The sequence below is a fragment of the Ascaphus truei genome, chromosome 5 (assembly GCF_040206685.1).
Source record: "Ascaphus truei isolate aAscTru1 chromosome 5, aAscTru1.hap1, whole genome shotgun sequence".
Classification (NCBI taxonomy): Eukaryota; Metazoa; Chordata; class Amphibia; order Anura; family Ascaphidae; genus Ascaphus; species Ascaphus truei.
In genome coordinates this window covers 219531248-219554584 of record NC_134487.1, presented here as the reverse complement: position 1 = coordinate 219554584, position 23337 = coordinate 219531248, and the positions used below count along the sequence as shown (strand labels likewise).

Genomic DNA, 23337 nt, shown 5'->3' with positions numbered 1-23337 from the left:
AGGGGGGGGAGCGGGTGGTGGTGGTGGTCGCGGCCTTTCCTCTGCTCCGACCCCACCCCCCGTCTGTGTAGAGTGAGAGAGTGTGTGTGTGTATGTATATATGGGAGAGAAAGTGTGTGTGTGTATATGGGTGTGTGTATGTGGGTGTGAGTGTGTGTAAGTGTCTGTGAGTGTGTGTAAGTGTCTGAGTGTGTGTGTAAGTGTGTGTGAGTGTCTGTGAGTGTCTAAGTGTGTGTAAGTGTGCGTGAGTGTGCGTAAGTGTGCGTAAGTGTGCGTGGGTGTGCGTGGGTGTGCGTGAGTGTGCGTGAGTGTGCGTGAGTGTGCGTGAGTGTGCGTGAGTGTGTGTGTGAGTGTGTGTGAGTGTGTGTGAGTGTGTGTGAGTGTGTGTGAGTGTGTGTGAGTGTGTGTAAGTGTGTGTGAGTGTGCGTAAGTGTGTGTGAGTGTCTCTGAGTGTCTGTAAGTGTGTGTGAGTGTGTGTGAGTGTCTGTGAGTGTGTGTAAGTGTCTGAGTGTGTGTGTGTGTAAGTAAGTGTAAGAGCCGGAGCGGGAGGTGGGAGGTTTGACAGGGAGGGGGGGCATGGCTTGAGCGGAGGGACCCGCTACTCTCCCCCCCCTCCCTCCACGGACTGCAGGAGGGAGCTGCTACTCTCCCCCCCCCCTCCCTACACGGGCTGCAGGAGAGACCCGCTACTCTCCCCCCCCTCCCCGGACTGCAGGAGGGAGCTGCTACTCTCCCCTCCCTCCCCGGACTGCAGGAGGGAGCTGCTACTCTCCCCCCCCCCTCCCCGGACTGCAGGAGGGAGCTGCTACTCTCCCCCCACTCCCTCCACTGGCTGCAGGAGGGACCCGCTACTCTCCCCCCCCCTCCCTCCACGGACTCGGGCTGGAGCACTCATATATACACACATACACACACACACACACATGCACTCACGCACTCATACACACACATGCGCGCACACACATGCAGGCACTCACGCACTCACACACACACACACCACGACAGGCACTCGCACTCACACACACAGACCGCTAACCCCCCCCCCCCCCCCCCGCCGCAGTACAGGGCCCGCCGTAGCCGCAGCGCAGGGCCCCGCCACCCCCCCAACCCCCACAGCACAATGACTTCCCACCCCCTTAACTTTGTGAAACAAAAGTCACAAGACGTTGTACAGGCAAAATACATCTGTTAAAGTGCAGTTGTCTGTTTATTTCTATATAATAATTGTGTGCAGTGTGCAGTGTGTGTGCAGTGTGTCAGTGTGTGCAGTGTGAGCAATGAGCAGTGTGTGTGCAGTGTGCAGTGTGTGTGCAGTGTGTGCAGTGTGTGCAGTGTGCAGTGTGTGTGCAGTGTGTGTGCAGTGTCAGTGTGTGCAGTGTGAGCAATGAGCAGTGTGTGTGCAGTGTGCAGTGTGAGCAATGAGCAGTGTGTGTGCAGTGTGCAGTGTGTGTAATGTGTGCAGTGTGTGTGCAGTGTCAGTGTGAGCAATGAGCAGTGTGTGTGCAGTGTGAGCAATGAGCAGTGTGTGCAGTGTGTGTGCAGTGTGTCAGTGTGTGCAGTGTGAGCAATGAGCAGTGTGCAGTGTGTGTGCAGTGTGTCAGTGTGTGCAGTGTGAGCAATGAGCAGTGTGTGTGCAGTGTGTCAGTGTGTGCAGTGTGAGCAATGAGCAGTGTGTGTGCAGTGTGTGTGCAGTGTCAGTGTGTGCAGTGTGCAGTGTGTGTGCAGTGTGTGTGCAGTGTGTCAGTGTGTGCAGTGTGTGCAGTGTGCAGTGTGTGTGCAGTGTGTCAGTGTGAGCAATGAGCAGTGTGTGTGCAGTGTGCAGTGTGTGTGCAGTGTGGCAGTGTGAGCAACGAGCAGTGTGTGTGCAGTGAGTGTGTGCAGTATGTGCAGTGTGCAAAAAAAAAAAATGTAAAAAAAAAATTTTTTTTAAAATTTTTTTTTTTAAACGGGAGCCACGGGAAAACCGCGTTATAACCGAATCGCGTTATAACAGGGTTTAGCTGTATATATATATATATATATATATATATATATATATGTCCCCGCTTACGCGATGCGCTTAAGTAAATAAAATTATACCTACCCGCTCGCTCAATATTTGGCAATGCCGCCCCTCCTCCCCCCCCCCGCGCTAGCAGACGCAGGACACCCGCCACGCATGCTTTAAGCGCCAGCGCGCGTATCGCTAGCGGGGCCGCAGCCTAAAAGAGCTAATAAAGATAAGGGGAGGGGATTCAGGTTTCTGGCTGTGCACACACTTTCTGAACACACAGTGACTTCAAACAAACGGAAAGCAAACAACTTAAATCTAAGATCACTAAATTCACATTGAAGAAGCTAGTAAAATGCTGTATATCACAGTATGTGCCATTAATGCAAGTTACATGAAAAGGAGTGGCTCAGTAAGTAACGACACTGACTAGCACTGAGTTTGCAGCAGGGAAACCTGGTTTTCAATTCCTGGTGTCGGCTCATTGTGACCTTGGGTAAGTCACTTTATCTCCCTGTGCCTCAGGCACCAAAAAAAATAGATTGTAAGCTCCACGGGGCAGGGACCTTTGCCTGCAAAATGTCTCTGTAAAGCGCTACGTAAAAGAAGCAGTGCTATACAAGAACATGCTATTAATTAATTACATGGGTATCTAGTACAAGTATTCTTGGGAAGCAAAAAGACAGAAAAAAAAACCCTGAGAAGTACAAATTGTTTAACACAACAGTTCATACTAAAGTAACCCAACTTACTGCCTGATCCACTAAGTTGTGACAAACAAATATATTTGCCATGACTTGGCGAATTCAGGGCTATGACTTGTCCACTTGCGAGCTTACTCTACCTGTGATTTGCCAGGAAAGCTGGACACAGCTAGCCTTGACTGTGAAGAAATGAACTCCAGCTAGATCATATATATATATATATGGTGATCAATTGAACCACTGTATTTTAAGGTACCACATGTGTTCCCCTTGTATTTTTAAACAATGAGCCTGATTTCCTAAACGGTACATTTGAATCCACTTACATATAATTGTTGACTATAAATGTCAGATTTAAAATGCATTTTGAAGCATGTGTTAAATCTTTGAAGTGTTCTTTTAAAAATGTTATAGTGAAGTGAGTCGTAGTGAGATTAGCATTTAGAAAACACTAGCTGAGAGACCCGGCGTTGCCGGGGATGTGACACACACTGCTCATTGTTCACACTGCACACACACACTGCACACTGCACACACACTGCTCATTGGTCGCACTGACGCACACTGCGCACACACAGCTCACAGTGACACACACTGCACACACACTGGTCACACTGACACACACTGCACACTGCACACACACTGCTCACTGCTGACACTGCACACACACATACACAGCTCATTGCTCACACTGACACACTGCACACTGCACACACACTGCTCACACTGCACACACTGACACACACTGCATACTGCACACACACTGCTCAATGGTCACACTGCACACTGCACACACACTGCTCAGACTGACACACACTGCATACTGCACACACACTGCTCATTGGTCACACTGCACACACTGACACACTGCTCATTGCTCACACTGCACACAGTGCACACACAGTGCTCATTGCTCACACTGCACACACTGCACACACACTGCTCACACTGACACACACTGCACACTGCACACACACTGCTCACACTGCACACACAGTGGTCATTGCTCACACTGCACACACTGACACACTGCTCACTGCTCACACTGCACAGTGCACCACACACACACACACACACACACACACACACACACACACACACACACACACACACACACACACACACACACACACACACACACACACACACACACACACACAGTTACAGACAGTTTCACAGACAGTTTCACAGACAGTTTCACAGACAGTTTCACAGTTTCAAACAGTTTCACACAGTCATAGACACTTACACAGACTTACACACACTCACACACTGTCACAATGTGAAACACTTACACACACTGTCACACACAGTTACACACAGTCACACACAGTCACAGACACTTACACACACTTACACACAGTCACAGACACTCACACACAGTCTCACACAATTACACACACCAGCACCAACACCCGCTCCCCCCCCTCCTCCTGCACAGGCAGCGGGGACAACGGTGGGGAGAAGGTGAAGCGGGGACCGGAGGGGCATCCCCCCTCCCATCTCACGTCCCGCGGCCTGTCACGCGGTGACAGGGGGGAGCCGGGAGCGGAGGGGCATCCCCCCTCCCATCTCACGTCCCACGGCGACAGGGGGGAGCCGGGACCGGAGGGGCATCCCGCCTCCCATCTCACGTCCCGCGGCCTGTCACGCGGTGACAGGGGGGAGCCGGGAGCGGAGGGGCAAGAGCAGCACGTAGCATGTGGAGGGGGGGGAGCTCACCCGTCCTGCCGCTGCCTCACTCATCCTGCCGCTGCCTCACTGATCCGGCCGCTGCCTCACTCATCCGGCCGCTCCCACGTGGATGTGAGGCGGGAGGCCGCGTGTTGTGGCCGCTCCCCCGCGTGTGTCCCAGGCGCTCGCTCCGCACCCCCGCTGACTGTAGCGGCGCCGGGGTGTGAGCTTGGGGGGGTGGGGGGGTGTGAGCTTGGGGGGGTGTGAGCTTGGGGGGGGGATGAGCTTGGGGGGGGGTGAGGTGTGTGTGAGCTTGGGGGGGGTGGGAATGTGTGTGTGTGTGTGTACACGGGACTCCGGGTAAGTTCGGGCACAGGGAGGGTGGGGGGGGTGTGGAAGTTGAGGTGCGGTCCAGCTGACGGGGGAGAGTGAGGGGCACCGGGAGGGGATTTTGTGTGTGTGTCCCTGTCCGTGTCCGTGTGTGTGTGTGTCCCTGTGTGTGTGTGTGTGTGTGTCCCTGTGTGTCCTTTGGCCTGTCACTCCGCCTCAGGCCAATGAGAGGTGTGCGGGGGCGGGCCAAGGGACCAATGAGATTTCCCCTAGGGACACCGGACATCCAGGCAGGCAGGCAGGCAGGCAGGCATACAGTGCTTTCACTAATATAGTATATATAAGACAGGGGAAAAAAAAATAATATATATATATATAATTTTTTTTTTTAAACCCATGTCAAGGGTACACTTGTTCACCATGTTATGGGCAACATCAAAAAAGTTTAGAAATACTGATTTGCAAGCCCTCAGTTGTTAAACTGCTACTCTTGTGCTTCAACTTATTTTCCTGTGTAATTTATACATATTTAGATTGATAGAAAGCTCATTGATCTCTCTCAAGAGATTATACCAAGGGTGGCCAACTCCAGTCCTCAAGAGCCATTAACGGGCCAGATTTTAAGGATATCCCCACTTCAGCACAGGTGGCTCAATCAGTGGCTCAGTCATTTTGACTGAGCCACCTGTTCTGAAGCAGGGATATCCTTAAAACCATACCGGTTCGTGGCCCTTGAGGACTGGAGTTGGCCACTCCTGGGTTATACTGCAAAAGTAGCACTGTTAAGCTACTTTTTTTCAGGTATTATTATCATTCTCAAGAAAGAGCTTAAAATATTTGCTAGGCAGATTTTATTTCTTAAAGCATGTGTTCCCTATCTGTGGTACAATTATCACTGGTGGAATACAAGGCTCCACAAAATAGGGGAACTGTAGTTTTCAAACCTTAAGTTGAAGTAGCAGGGAAGAAGAGATAATGAAAGAGAAAATGATCACAATATTCATTATGAATGTAGCGAGGTGATGGCCTACTGCGTGGCATTTACACCAAGTTCCCCCTGTAATTTCCAAGTTAATTGTCCGCATGGTTACTAAGTGCATTAGAATCGTCTGAAAGCACACTTTTTAATGACTGTTCATTAATTGTAAGCAGGCTCCTTATAATGTAATTGAAAAGTTTGTAAAGAAAACTATTAGCTTAACATATAAATAGATACTACCAGAATTCATCTAAGGCTTTTTTAGGCACTTATTATGTATAGTATATTGCATCTGTTATTTATGTGAAATTGGCCTATGTACTAAAGTGGTTCACAGTGCTTACCTTAAAGCAGCAATCTCCCCAATTCAATTTTTTTTTTTTAAACATTTTTTTTACAGAATCAGGACCAGGAGGTCTGACAGACTTGACCTGTTCTATTTTTAGCCCAGTGGAATCCCCAGTTCCCAAGATACACCTATAGTTATCATTTTAGGTTCAAGTATTTCTGGTTTCTTTTGGGAAATCAAAATGGCTGGCATCCAAGTTTCTCTACTATAAAGCATAACATTGTAGCATACTATAGGTATTTCACTGTGTATTTTTGTCACATTGGATGTTGCTCTGGACTTCTTTGATTCTTGTTTTATACAATTAGCCACGCCCAGTAGCACTCCTTTTGACACTTCAATATATATATTGATGTGTGTAATTTTGGGGGGTTTCTGAGAGCTTGCTGGTATCTGTGTGTTTGTTATACTATAGGACGACCCTGGAAGTGAACTTAATGTTTAAACTGTCACCTGAGTTCTTTACATGTTAATTCATGGTATGTTATTGTAGTGTCTGCATGCTTTTATCCGGCTCATATAAATGATGTGATTCCATTGAAATCCACAGTAAAACATAGCATGCACTGTACCATATATGTTATTGATGAATACATGACAGATAATAGAAGTGTAATGATGATACTTTTACTGTTAGTGAAAAAAAAATGCAATATCACGGAGGGTAAACCATGCAACAACTGGCAGGCACAGAATTATTGCGCTAGCAACGTAACCACTAACCTCAACCATCTACCTTCTGTGGTTCTTAGTCTCTCTCTCCTCATTCCCCAATGCTACAGTCTGTGTTTCTATTTCCACTCCTCCACTGTGCATTATTTGGGGGGGTGGGGGGGGTTATGCATAGTATTCTGAAGCCAGGGTCACGTGTGATGTGTGAATGGCCCCCGATAGCATTAACTCAGCCCCCTTTCCAAATCACTCCAAGTCCTATAATATTTCCTTCACTTTATTGGAAAAGCAGCAGTAAATACAGGCTCTTGTGGATGGTGTGTAGTAGTGATTTGTAGTTAGAAACAGGTAGAAAAAGATGGCCTTGCCATAGGAGAGTGACAGAGATGTGTGCTATACTCACTGTCTGCAGGGTGGAAAAGGAAGTGAGAAGCAATGTGGGTAAAAGGAATAGTCTTGGGACAGACTATCTGTGAACAAAACAGGGGGGAGGGCAGACTAGCCCATTCTGGTAAGGATCTCAGAGGCTGCAGTAGCAGCTCACTGATTACATGCCCAGAGGCAAGAAATGCAACATTGTTACATATCACACAGGCACAGTGTGTGTGCAAACTCCATGCAGCTGAAATAAGAACTGACAGGCAGAAGCTGCAAAGGAAAGAGGGGGGTGAAACAGGGGTGTGATTCTTGTTCCATGACACATAGAACAAAGCTCTACATTTGCAGGCAAGCTGTGTCAATATATGTAATAACCATCATTACAGTATTGTTTTTAATAACTACAGCGAATATGAAACTGCCTCTTATGTTGTGCTTACGATGCAGTTTACACTTCCCCCTTGGTTTTATTATTATCCTTGAAATTGGTTAAAAATATTAAAATATATAATATTTAATGTAAGGACCTTAACACTGAAGAAACCACATATTTAAGATGTGGTACTACAGTATACTGTACTTTTTGGAAGCTAGATTCATGTTGAGAAAATATAATGGCCCAATAAATCATTTACCACCACTTGATATAAAATTCTAGGATTTTTTAGGAGGAAAGAAATGTCTTGATTCTGACAATAAGTATATTTTAGAAATGCAATCTGATGTCAGAAATATAGATTACCGCAGAGAACATGCATAGATTATATCGGCAAAATGTATACATTTATAAATTGTAATTTTTTTTCAAATAAATAATGGAGATTTGAGATTAAGTTGCACACATAGATTTGACTTATTTGACTTTTGACTTGCACAGAAGAGTCTTATACTGTATTGATACAGTATATGTGGAGATGGGATTTTCATTCCTCAAAATTCTTCCATTCCCATAGACACATGATTTAAAAACAAATGTGAAATCTTGAGTGATTGACAACAAGTAACCATAGAAAAAGTGTAATAAATCCCACATAATGTACACAAGTCAGAACCCAATGTTTAGGATTTAAGATGGCACCAAATAAAAGATACATCCCAAATACCCAAGGTTCATAGAAAAAGAATGAAAGGTGCTTGTCTCTTTAAGTGTGGCAACACTTATTAACAATGAACATAGAAAAAAAGGAGAGACAGAACACAATCCAAATAAAAAAGTAACACTCACAATTCGTAGTTGGATGTCAAATTCACATTAAAAAGCACTGATGGATAGTGAATTTTTTTTGCCTTTATTTGCAAAGGAACATGTCACACAGAGAAGTGACGTTTCAGTCCCATACACGGCCTTTCATCAGGTATTGTAGGTGAAAAGATGAAAGACCATGTATGGGCCTGAAACGTCGCTTCTCTGTGTGACATGTTACTTTGCGAATAAAGGCAAGATGTTTTCACTATCCATGTGTGCTGTTTTAAAGCAGCAATAATATTACATCCCCCCCCCAACACCCTTTTTTCTTTTCTTCTTATTTTTATATACAGTATAAAGCATGTGAAAACATATAATTCTACATTCTTACCTAAGCTGGAAATTGTTTGGTGCTCCTATTATAAATCTGTACAAATCCTGATAATGTGAATAACATAAAGGCCACATTTCAGTTTCAATCAATCCTTCAGTCAGTGTAACTCAGCAGCTACAATGTATCCTTATATTACTATGGTAACATTGACTATTGTTGCAGTTTACAGCTCAAATTGCTGGAAACATTGACAACAGATTATCACAAAGAGGAAACTGTCAAAAAAGATCTTGCACTGCTGGGGAAGTGTGCTAAAACCAACTATAGAAATCAAAGGATACTCAGTCCAGGTGGTCCTCTGTATAAGCCGCTGGACGGCTTATCCGCCGCGGACTAACATGGACCTGCAATCTGGCAGTCCGTTATCCAACGGGAGTTTGCGGGACGGATTTCGGCGGATAAGCGAGGACCAGCTGTGACGGGAGACGCGCTTAATAACACATTTATATTTCGTGGGTCCTGATTGAGCAGAACAGGTTGAGCAAAATAAACTGAGATTTATTCCCTTGATAGGCAAACACACAACAACTGCAGAATAAACTTAATAATTACACTCACGGGTAGAGAAACAGAGGATAATGTCCAGAAATGTGCAAAGCACCAGGAGATTGTCTTTTAAAATGTAGTCCATTTGCAAATTGCCAAATAAATAACCAGTCCAATCCTTCTGTGCATGTGCAAAGTCTTTTCTGGTAGTTTTAAATGCTTGAAGAAATCAGGTAACAGCAACAGGAACAACAGCAACACAGGAATAACACAGGAATGAGGGGTACAGGCCTTTTTAAGGACAAGGGCCTGTGAAGGGTTACATTAGCCTCATCCCATTGGCAAGGAATTTTCTTCCTCCTATCAGAACCTGCCAGGTCACATGGGAAAATCCTACAGCCAGCTCAGGTAACTCTGAGCATGCTCAGTAAGCAGCTTGGTAGCACTGCTAAGTAAAAAGGGGCCACTCATTTCTGGGGACGCAATGTCTGGAGTTTGGTCCCAAGGTGTGAAATATCCAGGATGAGTAACAGGACCTGCTACTCAGAAACATCCTGATTAAGTGACACTGTAAGACTCTGGGGTCTTTCATCTCCTAGACGCATCGGCATCTCCCACCCGGGGGGGGGGGGGGGTCTTTCATGTATGCATAACATTTGTTCCTAAATTAGCAGTCTTAAAAGGGGAACAGCATATAATATTAACCCCTTCATCCCCAATACGAAATAGGGTAACCAATCGAGCCCACTGCCTTTATTAATGCGCTGATTACCCCCCATTTTTGCCACACCTCCCCCACTCAAAGCCCAAGGTTTGCCCTGGCCACCTCCTCTGGTGGTTGGGCTGACCTGAGGGTTTTTGAAGTCATTAGGTCTTGGGGATTGTCCTGCCGGGAGAGGCCATCAGCATTCCCATGCTCACTGCCTTTCTTGTACTGAATGGTGAAGTCACATTCTTGCAAGGCAAGGCTCCAGCGCAAGAGCTTGGCATTCTCTCCCGACACCCACTGCAACCAACTTAGGGGGTTATGGTCAGTGATAACAGTGAAGTGTCTGCCATACAGAAAGGGCTGTAGCTTCTTTAGAGCCCATACTATGGCCAGACACTGCTTCTCAATAGTGGCATATGCTCCTTCTCTGGGCAGCCGCTTGTGGCCCAGAAACATCATTGGAGGTTCCCTGACCTCCTCCCCCACCTGGCTGAGCACAGCACCAATGCCAAAGTCTGAGGCATCAGTCTGCTCCAGAAACTTGGTGGAATAATCTGGAGCGGCAAGGATGGGTGCAGTCTTCAAAGCCTGAAATGCTTTTTCCCAGGCTGGAGACCAGACTACCAGCACAGACTGTCGCTTCTGGGTCAAGTCAGTCAGGGGTTTGGCAATGGCACTATACTGGGGAACAAACTTCCTATAGTAGCCTGCAGTGCCTAGAAACGCAATGCCCTGCTTCTTGGTTTTGAGAGTGGGCCACTGCACTACTGCCTCTACCTTAGCTGGTTCTGGCTTGAGGTGCCCTCCATCCACCCTATGCCCTAGGTATAAGACTTCAGCCATCCCTACTAAGCACTTGGTGGGTTTTAAGGTGAGACCTGCCTCCCTAATCCTGGCTAGCACCGCAGCTACATGAATTAAGTGTGATTCCCAGAAGTTATTGAACACAGCAATATCATCCAGATAAGCCCTTGCAAACCCTTGCATGCCCTCTAGCAAACAATTGACCAGGCATTGGAAGGTAGCCGGTGCATTCTTCATCCCAAATGGCATCACTAAGAACTCATAGAGGCCACTTGGGGTGATGCAAGCCGACTTCTCCCTAGCCTCCTGGGTCAAAGGGATCAGCCAGTACCCTTTACTGTGATCCCTGGTGGTCAGATACCTTGCCCCCGCGAGTTCATCCAGCAACTCATCCATGCGGGGCATGGGGTAGGCATCTGAAACCGTCCCTGCATTGAGCTGCCGGTAGTCCACACAGAACCGGGTGGTCTCATCCTTCTTAGGCACTAGGACTACCGGACAAGCCCAAGGGCTCTGGGATGGTACAATTACCCCTAGGGCCAGCATCTCCTCCATCTCCCTCTCTATACTGCCCTTCACCTCTGCTGACACTCTATAAGCGTGCTTATGCAGAGGTCTCAGATCGCCTGTAAGCACTGGGTGCTCAGTGATGTGTGTCCTCCCTGGCTTGTCCGTGAACAGAGCCCTATACTGCTCTAGCATAGCCCTGGCATCTGCCCTCTGCCTGACACTCAGCTGAGACCCTATCTCAACCTGCTCTACGGTACCCTCCTGCCTAGCCTCCCCTAGGAGATCTGGCAGAGCTATGTCCTCCTTGAGCAAATGGATGTGATCGACTTTGGTCCTCCCTGTCTCCCTGTATGCCCCTACATACCTCTGCACTCTCTCTAGTGCCCTCCTGACCAGGCGGTGGGAGGTAACCAGAGCATTCCTCATCCTGAATGGCACCCTGAAAAACTCACAGAGGCCATTCTGAAGGCTGAAGTCTGACCCCCCCTTTGCCTTCCTCTCTACACTGTCTGCCACCTCTGCTGGTACTCCATAGGTATTCTTATGCAGAGGATGCAGATCACCTGGGAGCACAGGCTGATCTGTACTATGTGCCCTGCCCAGCTTCTCTGAGAACAGGACCCTAGGCTGCTCTACCCTAGCCCCGGCTTCTGCCCCTGCCTGCCTACCTCCCAGGGCCCCTAGCTCAACTAGGACCCCCCTAGGAAACCCTATCCTACCTAAGAGGCCTGGCACTGCCTGAGCTACTTCCTGAAACATGTTCCCCATTCCTGGTAACAGGTTCAGGAGCATCTGCACATAATCACCCGCTTTACCCTCTGGCTGGCAGGCGTCCCAGGGGTGGCCAAAGTCTGCCACTGCCCCTGCGGCCTCCGGCCAGAAGTAAGGCTGCAACTGCTGGGTTCTCATGTGAGTGACCCCCTGATGCCCCACTAGTGAACTGGGGAAGGCTACCTGCAACACTTGCTGCCTACCCTCCCTGGGTCCCACTAACCGTCTTCTACCTGTCCAGCCCCTGGCTAACCTGGTAGAACCTGGCTCCCTACCCCAGAGCCCGCGGTGCCACAGCCTGTGGTCTGACCCCCCGCTTTCCCAGTACTCGGACGCCCGCAGTCCCATACCTTCTAAGCTGGGGTCAGCTTTCACCGCATCCCTATCTGCTGTCCCTAATTCTAACCACCCACCCTTAGTCTCTAAGTCAGGGGTAACAGGGACAGGTAAAGGGAACAGTAAGTCAGTCACTGGTCGCGACTCAGTAGTCTGGCTTACCTGTCTGGTCTCCACAGAGGCCACTGGAACCATTGGTCCCAAATGCAGGGGGACAGAGGTTGATTCCGCTGTGATTCCTGATGACAGGCTCTTAGGAATCGCCGCAACAGCAGGCAATTCCGCAGCAACCACACAGATCACAGGCTCCAGGTTATTGCTAAGGCGCACCTCAGCAGTTTCCCTGGACAAAACCCCCACCTCCCTCATGCCATGATTGGCACCCCCATCCAAAATGATCTGGGCACCCTGTAAGGACCGCGGCCCTCCATCAGGCATGGTTCTTTGCACCCCGGTGCCCGGGAGCAACTCTTCTGGCTGCACCAGAATAACAGCAGCACCCAAATCTGGCAAGCTCCCTGCTTGCCGGTCACCAAAGGTAACCCTCCGTGGGTGCCTGCTCAGGACATCAGCAGGCTGCATCTCGACTGACGCACTTGGACATCCTCTGCTCACTGCTGCTGGCTCTGAGGTGACAAAAGCAGCATCTGCCTGGGACATCCCTCTTGGTTGTGGCTCCATGGCTGTGCTCTGTTCCTCTGTGTGGGCCAGCCCAATCTGGGTTACTGGCCCTGCAGCTTGTGAACGTTGCCCCTGATGGGGTCCCCCAGACCGCTCACGGTCCGGGCAATGAGGCCGGATGTGGCCCACCTTGTGGCAATGATAGCACCGTCTCTTAAGCTTGAACTCCCCAGTATAGGGCGTGTCGCTGCCCAATGTGTGTTTGGGAGTCCTCTGAGGTGCAGACTGGTCCCCCCTAGCCGGAATGGCTGCCTCTCTGGGGACTGCTGCGTTGCTCACCAAGGCTCTGCTGGTTACATCTTCATTTGCTGGCTCTGCTGCTTCCATAGCAGTTACTCTGGGAACGTCCTGTTCCCCGCTGACAAGGTGGGAGTGAGGGGGCCTTCCAAGCGCTGTCGACAGGAGCTCGAGTCGCTGTTCATAGCTAAGCCCTTCTCCCCAGGCAGTGAGGAGTGCAATGAGTCCAGAGGTAGCCAGTCCGGTCGCCGCAGCGACTGATCCATCTGCACCCCCTGGCACAACGCCACTCTCTTCCAGGCGATCACTGACATCCTTCCCCTGTCCTTGCAGCCCCGGAGCTGGAGAGATCTCTTGCACTCCGGGCTTAGTACTGTCTACTGCCACAGCAGCTGGTGGGGCCATCCTGCCCTCATATTCTTCCAAGTCCTCCTCCAGCTGACTCTTTGACCGACCGTCTGTCGTGAACCCGTACCCCACACATCTCTCCACTATCTGCGCCCGGTTCCAGGTACAAAACCTTCCTGAGCGTGGACTCATGGTGCCACTGGGGTATAGGTCCAGAGACCAGTGAATTATCTCATGCTTCTTTGGAAGTGTGTGTAAGTTGCCACTTGTCTGAGGAGCTTGCAATCTGCAAGGTCCTCACTATATTACAGAACACTGCAATATAGGCTCAATCAGTATCTCACCAGCTGCCACCAGTTTTAAACGCCTGTGACGGGAGACGCGCTTAATAACACATTTATATTTCGTGGGTCTTGATTGAGCAGAACAGGTTGAGCAAAATAAACTGAGATTTATTCCCTTGATAGGCAAACACACGACAACTGCAGAATAAACTTAATAATTACACTCACGGGTAGAGAAACAGAGGATAATGTCCAGAAATGTGCAAAGCACCAGGAGATTGTCTTTTAAAATGTAGTCCATTTGCAAATTGCCAAATAAATAACCAGTCCAATCCTTCTGTGCATGTGCAAAGTCTTTTCTGGTAGTTTTAAATGCTTGAAGAAATCAGGTAACAGCAACAGGAACAACAGCAACACAGGAATAACACAGGAATGAGGGGTACAGGCCTTTTTAAGGACAAGGGCCTGTGAAGGGTTACATTAGCCTCATCCCATTGGCAAGGAATTTTCTTCCTCCTATCAGAACCTGCCAGGTCACATGGGAAAATCCTACAGCCAGCTCAGGTAACTCTGAGCATGCTCAGTAAGCAGCTTGGTAGCACTGCTAAGTAAAAAGGGGCCACTCATTTCTGGGGACGCAATGTCTGGAGTTTGGTCCCAAGGTGTGAAATATCCAGGATGAGTAACAGGACCTGCTACTCAGAAACATCCTGATTAAGTGACACTGTAAGACTCTGGGGTCTTTCATCTCCTAGACGCATCGGCATCTCCCACCTGGGGGGGGGGGGGGTCTTTCATGTATGCATAACATTTGTTCCTAAATTAGCAGTCTTAAAAGGGGAACAGCATATAATATTAACCCCTTCATCCCCAATACGAAATAGTGGTAACCAGCTGAGCCCACTGCCTTTATTAATGCGCTGATTACCCCCCATTTTCGCCACACCAGCAGTATATTAAAACTCATTAGAAATGGCATTAAGTTGAATGCAAAAAAAAAAAAAACACACAAAACAGTCACTATTAATTAATACTACAGAACTGATTTATTAAAAAACACAAAAGATTTCACATGTTTTTTGCTGCTTTAAAGTGAATTGGATGCCCAACTACGAATTGTGAGTGTTTACATGTGCTGTCTCTCTCCTTTTTTTTGAGGATTTAAGATACAATACGTTTTAAGACTGATATGACATGTAATTGATATGACCAGTCCTCATTTTATATCAATTACCACTTCCACACATTTCATAACGACATATTTAGATTTTTATTCTGTTACTTACGGCACTCTTAGCTTGGGAAACTTCTGAATATCATTTTCAGACATTTCCTGAAACAATAACAATCAATAGTATTAATAAGATGGATACAGCTGCATATGCCATTTTGTTCTGTTACATAATTAGAACACTTATCACGGTGATATATATTGAGAATGGCTAACCTACAATTCCAGACTTTTTTTTACCAATTCATCTTAAAAAAACATCCTGCATTCATCTCGTACTGTACCTAAACAGTTAACTACTGTAATTCCCTTAGTACTTGTTATAATCTAGGATTATCCTCCAGAATCCTGTTAACTGATCTCAGGTTCAATAAAGGTGCTTGACATTCTATATAGAAACATAGAATTTGACAGCAGATTAGAACCACTTGAGCTACTGATATAGGCATAATCATGGTAGGACCAGCCCGCTTTAAAATCCCAAATGCCCAACTAAACAATCCAGGCCTTAATGATACATATCATATAGAGGCAGCAGTGCGCACGCAGGAGTGAAGGCTCCACGTAAATGGAGCAGCAAGGAAGGAGAAGGATGACACAGTGGCTTTGGAGAGCAAGCAATGTGTCAGTGTATAGTGTGGTCAGGTTCTATCCTATGGCAGGTTATACACATGGACTATAAGCAGGCTGTATAGGTGCAATGCAAGGCCATATTTGTAGCGCACTTCACATGGTGCTAGTTCCTTCACAAGCGCACAAACAACCAAAATGACTTACCTCAGCCACAGTCCTGGCTATACCCCAGCGTAATGTCTCTCTACGTATTTTCTTTTGTGCTGTAAAACCCCAGAACCTATTTGATCCTTGGCCTTATGTCTATCCAAGCATGTTTGAATTCCCTTCCTGTATTATCCCCTACCACGTCTGTTGGTAGGCTATTCCAGGAGTGAGCAAACTTTTTACTTTGAGTCCCCCTTTTCATCCGTGATATTAGTTCCCCCCGTTTGAGGTAATCCAGATCACATGAAAAATGTTTTTTATTAATCGGTATACAATATAAATGTGAATAAAAATATGTTAAAATACTTGCATATTTCAACATAACACCAAAACATGACAAATTGTATATGTGTTTTTTTTTATTTTAAATAAATCAGTGTAGTGGTATAAGATAATACTGACTGCAACTGTTTTTCTTTCTCACCCACCCTCCTCATTCTCTCTCACCCACCTTCCTCATTCTCTCTCACCCACCCTCCTCAGTCTCTCTCACCAATCGACCTCCTTCTCTCTCTCACCCACCCTCCTCATTTTCTCTCTGTTACCCACGCACCTCATCCTTGATCGTCCTCACTGCTCATCCTCTCTCAACCCCCTTCCTCCTCTCTCATCTTCTCTCCTCATCTCACCCCCTCCTCCTCTGACCCCCTTAACAGTGCCTACCTGGCTTTGGTTGAGGAGGACCATTGGAATGGAGCAGGGTTGTTACAGAGGAGGGCGGTTTTGAGCAGAGGACGGAGGACTGCCTTTGTGGAGCAGGGCGGCAGAGGAGTTGGACGGTAGGAGCGAAGCATGGCGGCGGAGGAGGATGGCCAGGGAGGAGCGTGCTGTAGTAGTAGCAGACATCGGACTCGGTGAAGACTTCTGGATCAGACCACTGTGGTGTGCGCCTCCCCGGCTATACTCCTCTGCCAACCTGCTCCGCTCTGGCGGTCTTCTGTCCTCTTCTCCCGTCGCCATCCTCCTCTGCCACTGCCCTGCTCTACTCCCGTGGTCCTCCTCTCCTGCCATCCGCCTCTGATGCTAGCGCTCTGCTCGTCACCCCCCTTCAAAAATCTTGTGTTCTCCCTAGTTTGTGCACCCCATGGCTATTCCACGAATCTACAACCCTTTCAAGACAGAAGTATTTATTCATTTTTCCTCTTACCTTATCACACTCCAGCTTAAGAGAATTACCTATTGTTCTAGCACTCCATTTTCTTTGGAATATTCTTTCCTTCCCTTTATATATTTTAAAGTTTATATCATATCCCCCCTCTCACTTCTGTTTTCTAAGCTGTACATAGTAAGGCCCTACAGTCTTTACTGATACGTCTGATACTGTAGATCATGCACCATCTTAGTAGGATGATGGTTTTGGTGTTATTGAACATTGTACCTGGCATTGAGTGCTCCTCAACCTCCTATCTACCATCTTAGTAGCCTCCTTTTTTTTTTTTTTTTCATAATCTCTGTTTTATTCACATTCTTTTGGAGATATGTTCTCAAACATTGAACACAGTACTCTAGGTGAGGTCTCGCCAATGCCCTATAAAGTGACATCACAACCCCTCTCTTTCTGCTGCTAATATCTCTCACTAGAAGGGTTGGAGTGTGCCCAAAGTCACTCTCTGCTTTTGACCAGCGGGGAAAGTGTGAGTTGTCCTTTTCCCCCCTGTGTTGTTTGTCAATGAAAGCAAAATGTTAATGCACCATATTGCATGTATCTGTGCTTTCTTCTCTACATGAGGTTTTTCAAGGAGGAACCACTTCGGAGAATCATGTTCCATGGAGTAGCAGTATAAGTGAAATCAGTGTCCATTTATATTCACTGGGTTTATTGCACGGTTATATTGCACTGTTATATTCACATTCATTTTGCACCACAAACACCAGTTTGTTTAGTTTTGCATTAAATTGTAGCTGTCACACTCATAATTGCTCCAATCCAAAATCATGCCACTTTTTTTTTTACCCTTCCTGCCTCGAAGGGTCAACCCTGTTGCAGATCCTTGTATCATCAGAAGAAACAAAAACATATTCCCCCCCCCCAAACCATTTGTAATGTCACTAATAAAGATATTAAAGGGCATCGGTCCCAGTACAGATCTCTGAGATACTCCACTGGTTACATTCCTCTCCTCTGAATGTACTACTTTTACCATAACTCTCCGTTGCCTATCCTTCAACCAGTATCTTATCCATTCTACCACCTTAGAGTCCAATCCCAAACATTGCAATTTGTTAATCAGTCTTCTATGTGAGGCAGTGTCAAAGGCCTTACTAAAATCTATGTAAGCAATATCTGCTAAACCACCCTGATCTATTACGGTACCTTAGGCCTCATCCATGGTTGTTGCTTGCTGGCGGAGGCACGCTTCAGCTCAGCACTGAGCCCCTACAGCCGCAATTAGAGCGGCTTTAGTAGGGGCTCGCCTACGCTTCCGCAAGCGAGCAGAAGCGTAGGTCTTAGGGAAATGTAAAATTTCCCCGCTGGCCGGAGCGCAGGGCCGGTCACATGAGTGGTTCGCCCAATGAGGGCGAACCAGCTCCGTGACGTCACTGGCCCTCCCCCGGCCCACCCGCGGCCCGCCCCCTGACGGCGCGCAGGGAAAGCACCCGCAAGGCCAGGGAAAGCACCCGCTTTCCCTGAGCCTCAGCGCGCCTCAGCACGCCAGCAGGAAGCTTGGCCGAGGCCTTAGTCACCCAGTCAAAAAAATCAATAACATGATCTCCACCTAGTAAACACATGCTGCCTGAGAAATTGTTTGCTATTGGACTATAGATAATCAACAATTGTATCTTTCAGCAAGGCTTCCATTAATTTACCCACTACTGTTGTCATGGTCACTGGCCTGTAGTTACCTGCCTCTTTACTCAAGGTCACTGTAAGAGACGTGCAGAAGTACAACCAGGGAGACAGATTTGGGGGAAAGTAAACCATGGCTTTATTCAGCCCATCAATTTAAACAATGCAGAAACCACAAAATAAATAAATATCCTATATTTTATAAGGACTGACTCACTTTTCCAGTCCCTATCTGCAGGGTTGAGATAATCCTCTTTCCAACCTATAACCTCAAAATCTAAAGAGGTACCTGTAAGCAGGGGGCCCTTATGTCAGTCTCTGGGTCTGAGTTGGTGTCCGTTGAGGGGCCAGCCTCCGGCGAGTTCCACAGCCCGCTGAGTCCTTTAATAGAGGTCTGGGTCCTGATATCTTCATGTCAGTACACCGTCCTTCTGTGTACTCAAGAGATCTCTCTGCAGTTCAAGCAGGACGTTTTTCCACATGTCTAATTAGCTAGGTGATGACTTGTTAATTATCTTAAGCTGCAATTAACCTGCTCCCTGCTTGATTCCGCAGACCAATACAGGCTTTCTATTGAAACCTCCTTTAAACAGGGGTTAAGACCCTGTTACATACCTCCCCTGTTTATGGGTAGCTCGTACTAGCTTCGGCTGTAGCCCTTCCTTCCACTGTCACTCAAGATGTACTTGCAGCTCAAATGATAATGGATGGAGGAAGAGCACCATCAGTCACGCTTGGACTGGAGCTCTCTCTCCAGGTTACCAGTGTCTCTTCAAGAAGATGCTTGAAATCAGCGCTCTTTAGTCGCTCAAGGAGAACGTTTCCCAAGTGCAGTCTTTCCATGATGTGCTTAGCTTCCTCACCTCCACAGAGGACTCGTCGCTCAAGCTCCTCTTTCCACTTTACCAAGTCTCCTTTTATCTGCTTGGTGATCTTTTCTTCCCTGAGTCTAGGGTGATCACCTGCATCGGGTTCCGTATCCATGATCATGGTTGGTTCAACATGGGCAGAGTCTTTGTCCACTCTGATTAGCCCCCCGTGGCATCTCAGTCTTGTAGTCAGTAGACTTATCGTCTTGACGTATTACTTCATTTACTCTGGTCGATTCTTCAATGTGGGGAGAAATCTCAAGTGATGTCTGGAGGGTCATCTCTGCTATAGTAGCACCGTTTTGAAGATCCTTCAGTATTAGGGGACCGGTCTACAGCTTTCTCATTCAGCACAGGCTTATCTTCAACAAGCATGACCCCCTTATCAGTAGAGAGGTAATTTGCGGGGGTTTTCAGGATGCTTAGATTCCAGTACATCATCTGTTTGTTTGTAGTTTTCACACCTAACCATTACCCGTGGCCTCTCTTTTTTGTAGCTGGAAAACTTGTAGTCATGTGCCCCTTTTCCTTGCAAAGATGAGCAACTAGTGTTGTATCTTTAGGGTCGTGCTCACCGATATGGTCCTGCCTCATTCTAGCCAAAGACCAAATCTTTATAGCGGCTATTTTCATTGTGAGGAATCAGGATTGGGCCAGGTGGGCACTGTAGCATGTGTGGATTGTTATTGCGCTTCTCAGTCGTACGTTGGCTCTTCTTTCCTGAATATTGCGGCAAGCCAATTGTAGAACTAAGATAGCATTGTGGGTGGGCTTATTGCAACGCCAGCTTCCTTAATTTTCCTGTAGTATATTTGCTGCAGACACCTCCTAACCTTTGACTGGAGTAAAATTAAACATTGTTTCAAATGTTCATAATCCTTTCTTTGTCATTTCCAGGTTTCTTTCTCCTGGGTATACTGACTGTTGGGGATGGAGCTCTTGCAAGGAGGTTTTGGACCTTCTCATGCTCCCTCTCGTACCGACTAAACTGGCCTCTAAGTGCAGCCACCATTGATGCTCTGGTGATGCTCAGGGTAGCCTTCAGTTCCTCATGCTGCTCTGCAAGGACACACTGGATACTCAGACATTCCTGCAACACTTGTAATTCGTTAGCACAATAAAAAACTTGTGTGGTGCTAAGGATCAATATACAGGCAAAAAAAAAAAAAGATTGTTTGTAAAAAGATGCCCTCATGTAGCGAACCTTGGGAGTGTATTCATAAGATAATGGACAGGTAATCGTGTACCATACTGGTTCAGTAACCTAAAACTTAATGAAAGTGAAGGTAATGTATAAAGACAGTCCAGAAACCGTAGCATGTGAAATCACCCATAACATACCTATAGTCCAATGATTAAACTGGGAACACATGAAGCAAACAAACTCACTGGTATGTTGCAATGTCCACGTGTACAGTATGTCCCTGGTTCCAAAGGTTCTTGGTTTGGCAGATCAAGGATAAAGAGTGGAAGGGATAACAGAGAACTACTCACGGACATCCATGGTTAAGAAAAAAAATAGGAAGAATGCTTGTGCCATAAAATGGAATTATTTAATGGTCATATGAAAAGAATAGTGATGGTGTCACCCTACTAACGCATTTCATGCCTCAGCGCATTGTCAACGTCTGAGAGACTTCCAACTCTATATGGCAATTGCAAACCTCTTACTGAGAGACTCTAATCTTTCAGTCCCTCCTCATACTTCTGTCTCAGGTTAGCAATAAGTTTGTCAGGCGCTCTGCTTTTCATCCATGGCGGCAACCGGGGTGCTTGCCCTTTCTAGATCAGCCGTAAGGTCTTCCAAGTCACTACGTAAGTGACGCTCTGTGTTCATTACAGTCCCACAGTCAAAGGTGATTGTGAACAGATCATTCTGCAGCTTGGCATTAGTTTCTATCTCCTGCTTCAATCGTTCACAGAGGAGATCACAGTTATGCCTGTCAGTTTGCAGTGCATCTTTAGGGCTGGTGAAGGGATCATCACTAGTTTGTTGAGGGTTTCTCACTCTCAGCACTGGACTGACAAGTCTTTGGGGTCCACGACTTCTGCCTTGGGGCTTTGGAGCCTCTGGATATTCTGTCATTCCTGGCACGAATCCTCCATTTGCTTTAGGCTGCAGGGCATCTCTGAGGGATCTGTGGACGTGTTGGACCACTCCATGGTAAGGGGAGAACCTCTTTTCTTTTTCCTCCTTTTGATACTGGGGTCTCCTTCTCTGTTTGAAACTTCAGCAGTTTCACAGTATCCACTATGCTTTTCTTGCAGTTGCATTAGCTGGCAGGAATATATGGCGTTCAGCTGATCCGGTTTTACTGCTGCCAATCATATTCATGGTCATAGAGACCTGTCTTTTCGGTGCGTACTGAGTTCAGGCATCTCCACCATCCTAGGGGTGTTTTGTGGGTGCGTCTCATTTCTGGGCCCATATAAGATATATCTTCCTCCTCATCTGTATCCTCGTAGGACCGGAAGGGACACTCTTCCGTGTGGCTGGGTTCAGTACATGAATACCACATTTTGCCCTCCATGTTGGCGGTATCAGGTGAATTCGTCCCCTTGCCCTCCAGAGGTGCGATTGCAGTGATTTTCTCTGTATATGCTAGAACCCCAGCTGGATTCCTCAGACTAATACAGGCTTTCTATTATAGCCTCATTTAAACTGGAGTTTAGGCCCTGTTATAGTCACATAGAGCATAATTTTAGTTGTACCCATAATCGTGAACTTTATCACAACATAATTTTTCCTTAGGCTTTGTCCCGGTGGCCGCGGCAGCGACTGCAACGGCGTGCTCATCACACACAAGGTACGGCCCTCTACGGGGCCGGCCCCAGTAGCTGACTGCGCGCCCCGGCACAATGCGTGATGCACGACCGCCTTGGCCAAAAGACAAGAATTTTGTCTTTTGGTGCAGTGGCCGAGCATTGGCCACGTCACGGCGGCGGTTCAGCCAATGAGGGCGAAGCAGCTGCAGGACTTCATTGCCGCGCCCCTGCCACACCTCCCCGTCTTGAGTTGCCAGAAGTCCACCTGGTCGCGCTGAAGCCGGGAACGAGCGCTGCCAGGCACCCCGTCGCGGGCACTGGGGCCTTAGCCTTAGTTGTCTCCTAAAAATAGGGCCAAAACCTATGAAATACTAGCAACAATGTATCAATATTGCTTCTGACTTATTTTCTGCAACTTATTTATAGCATTATCTGGTTTCATGTGCTTATATAAATAAATGCAAATGAAAATAAACGCAAGAACCCTATTTTTAATTCATGCAATTATGTCCTCCACTATTGCTGGCTGAAAAATAGTTCTGTTACTTGTTCTTATCTCAATGGAGTGGTTTACAGTTGGTATGTCAGAGTCATATTTTGGTGCTCAATATGTACGCTCTGCATTATCTTTCACACTACACTAAAGCAATAAGTTTAATGTTTCAAACCATACATGGGCTCTACTATTTATTTATTTAAATGCATAATCTAGATTAGTTGGTCTCCCAGACCATGACTGTCATTCTTTTGTAAGCATTCTTTATTTCAGTCTGGCCCAGTCACTCCGTAAGGCCATTTAAAGTGGTGTTGGCCTCAATTAACGTAACAGTAATGGTAAAGCTGTACTTGAAACATAATTTATGTTAACGTCACGCTAAATGCCTAGCGTTAAAAAGAACAGATGCTATGGATAATGGTATGCAAAGTATATGCAAATGAACTGCCTGGATAAGAATTCCCAACTGGAAAAGCTCTGGTAATGATAACGCCAAAAAATAACGTTATTTTATTTAAGTCATACCTAAACCTGGCATTACTCATATCCAGACACAGAAACATTTCAAAAAGCAAATGTGCAAAA

At 46.9% G+C, this 23337-nt stretch overlaps 1 protein-coding gene across 2 annotated transcripts in view; it reads right to left on the bottom strand.

Annotated features, from left to right (window-relative positions):
• LCP2 (lymphocyte cytosolic protein 2) overlaps positions 1-23337 on the bottom strand; it is a 226248-nt gene that overhangs the window by 164261 nt on the left and 38650 nt on the right. For both annotated transcript variants that reach the window (XM_075601673.1, XM_075601672.1), the window contains exon 3: positions 15109-15155. In XM_075601673.1, coding sequence (XP_075457788.1) covers positions 15109-15155 — 47 coding nt within the window. The remainder of the gene's footprint in view (positions 1-15108; positions 15156-23337) is intronic.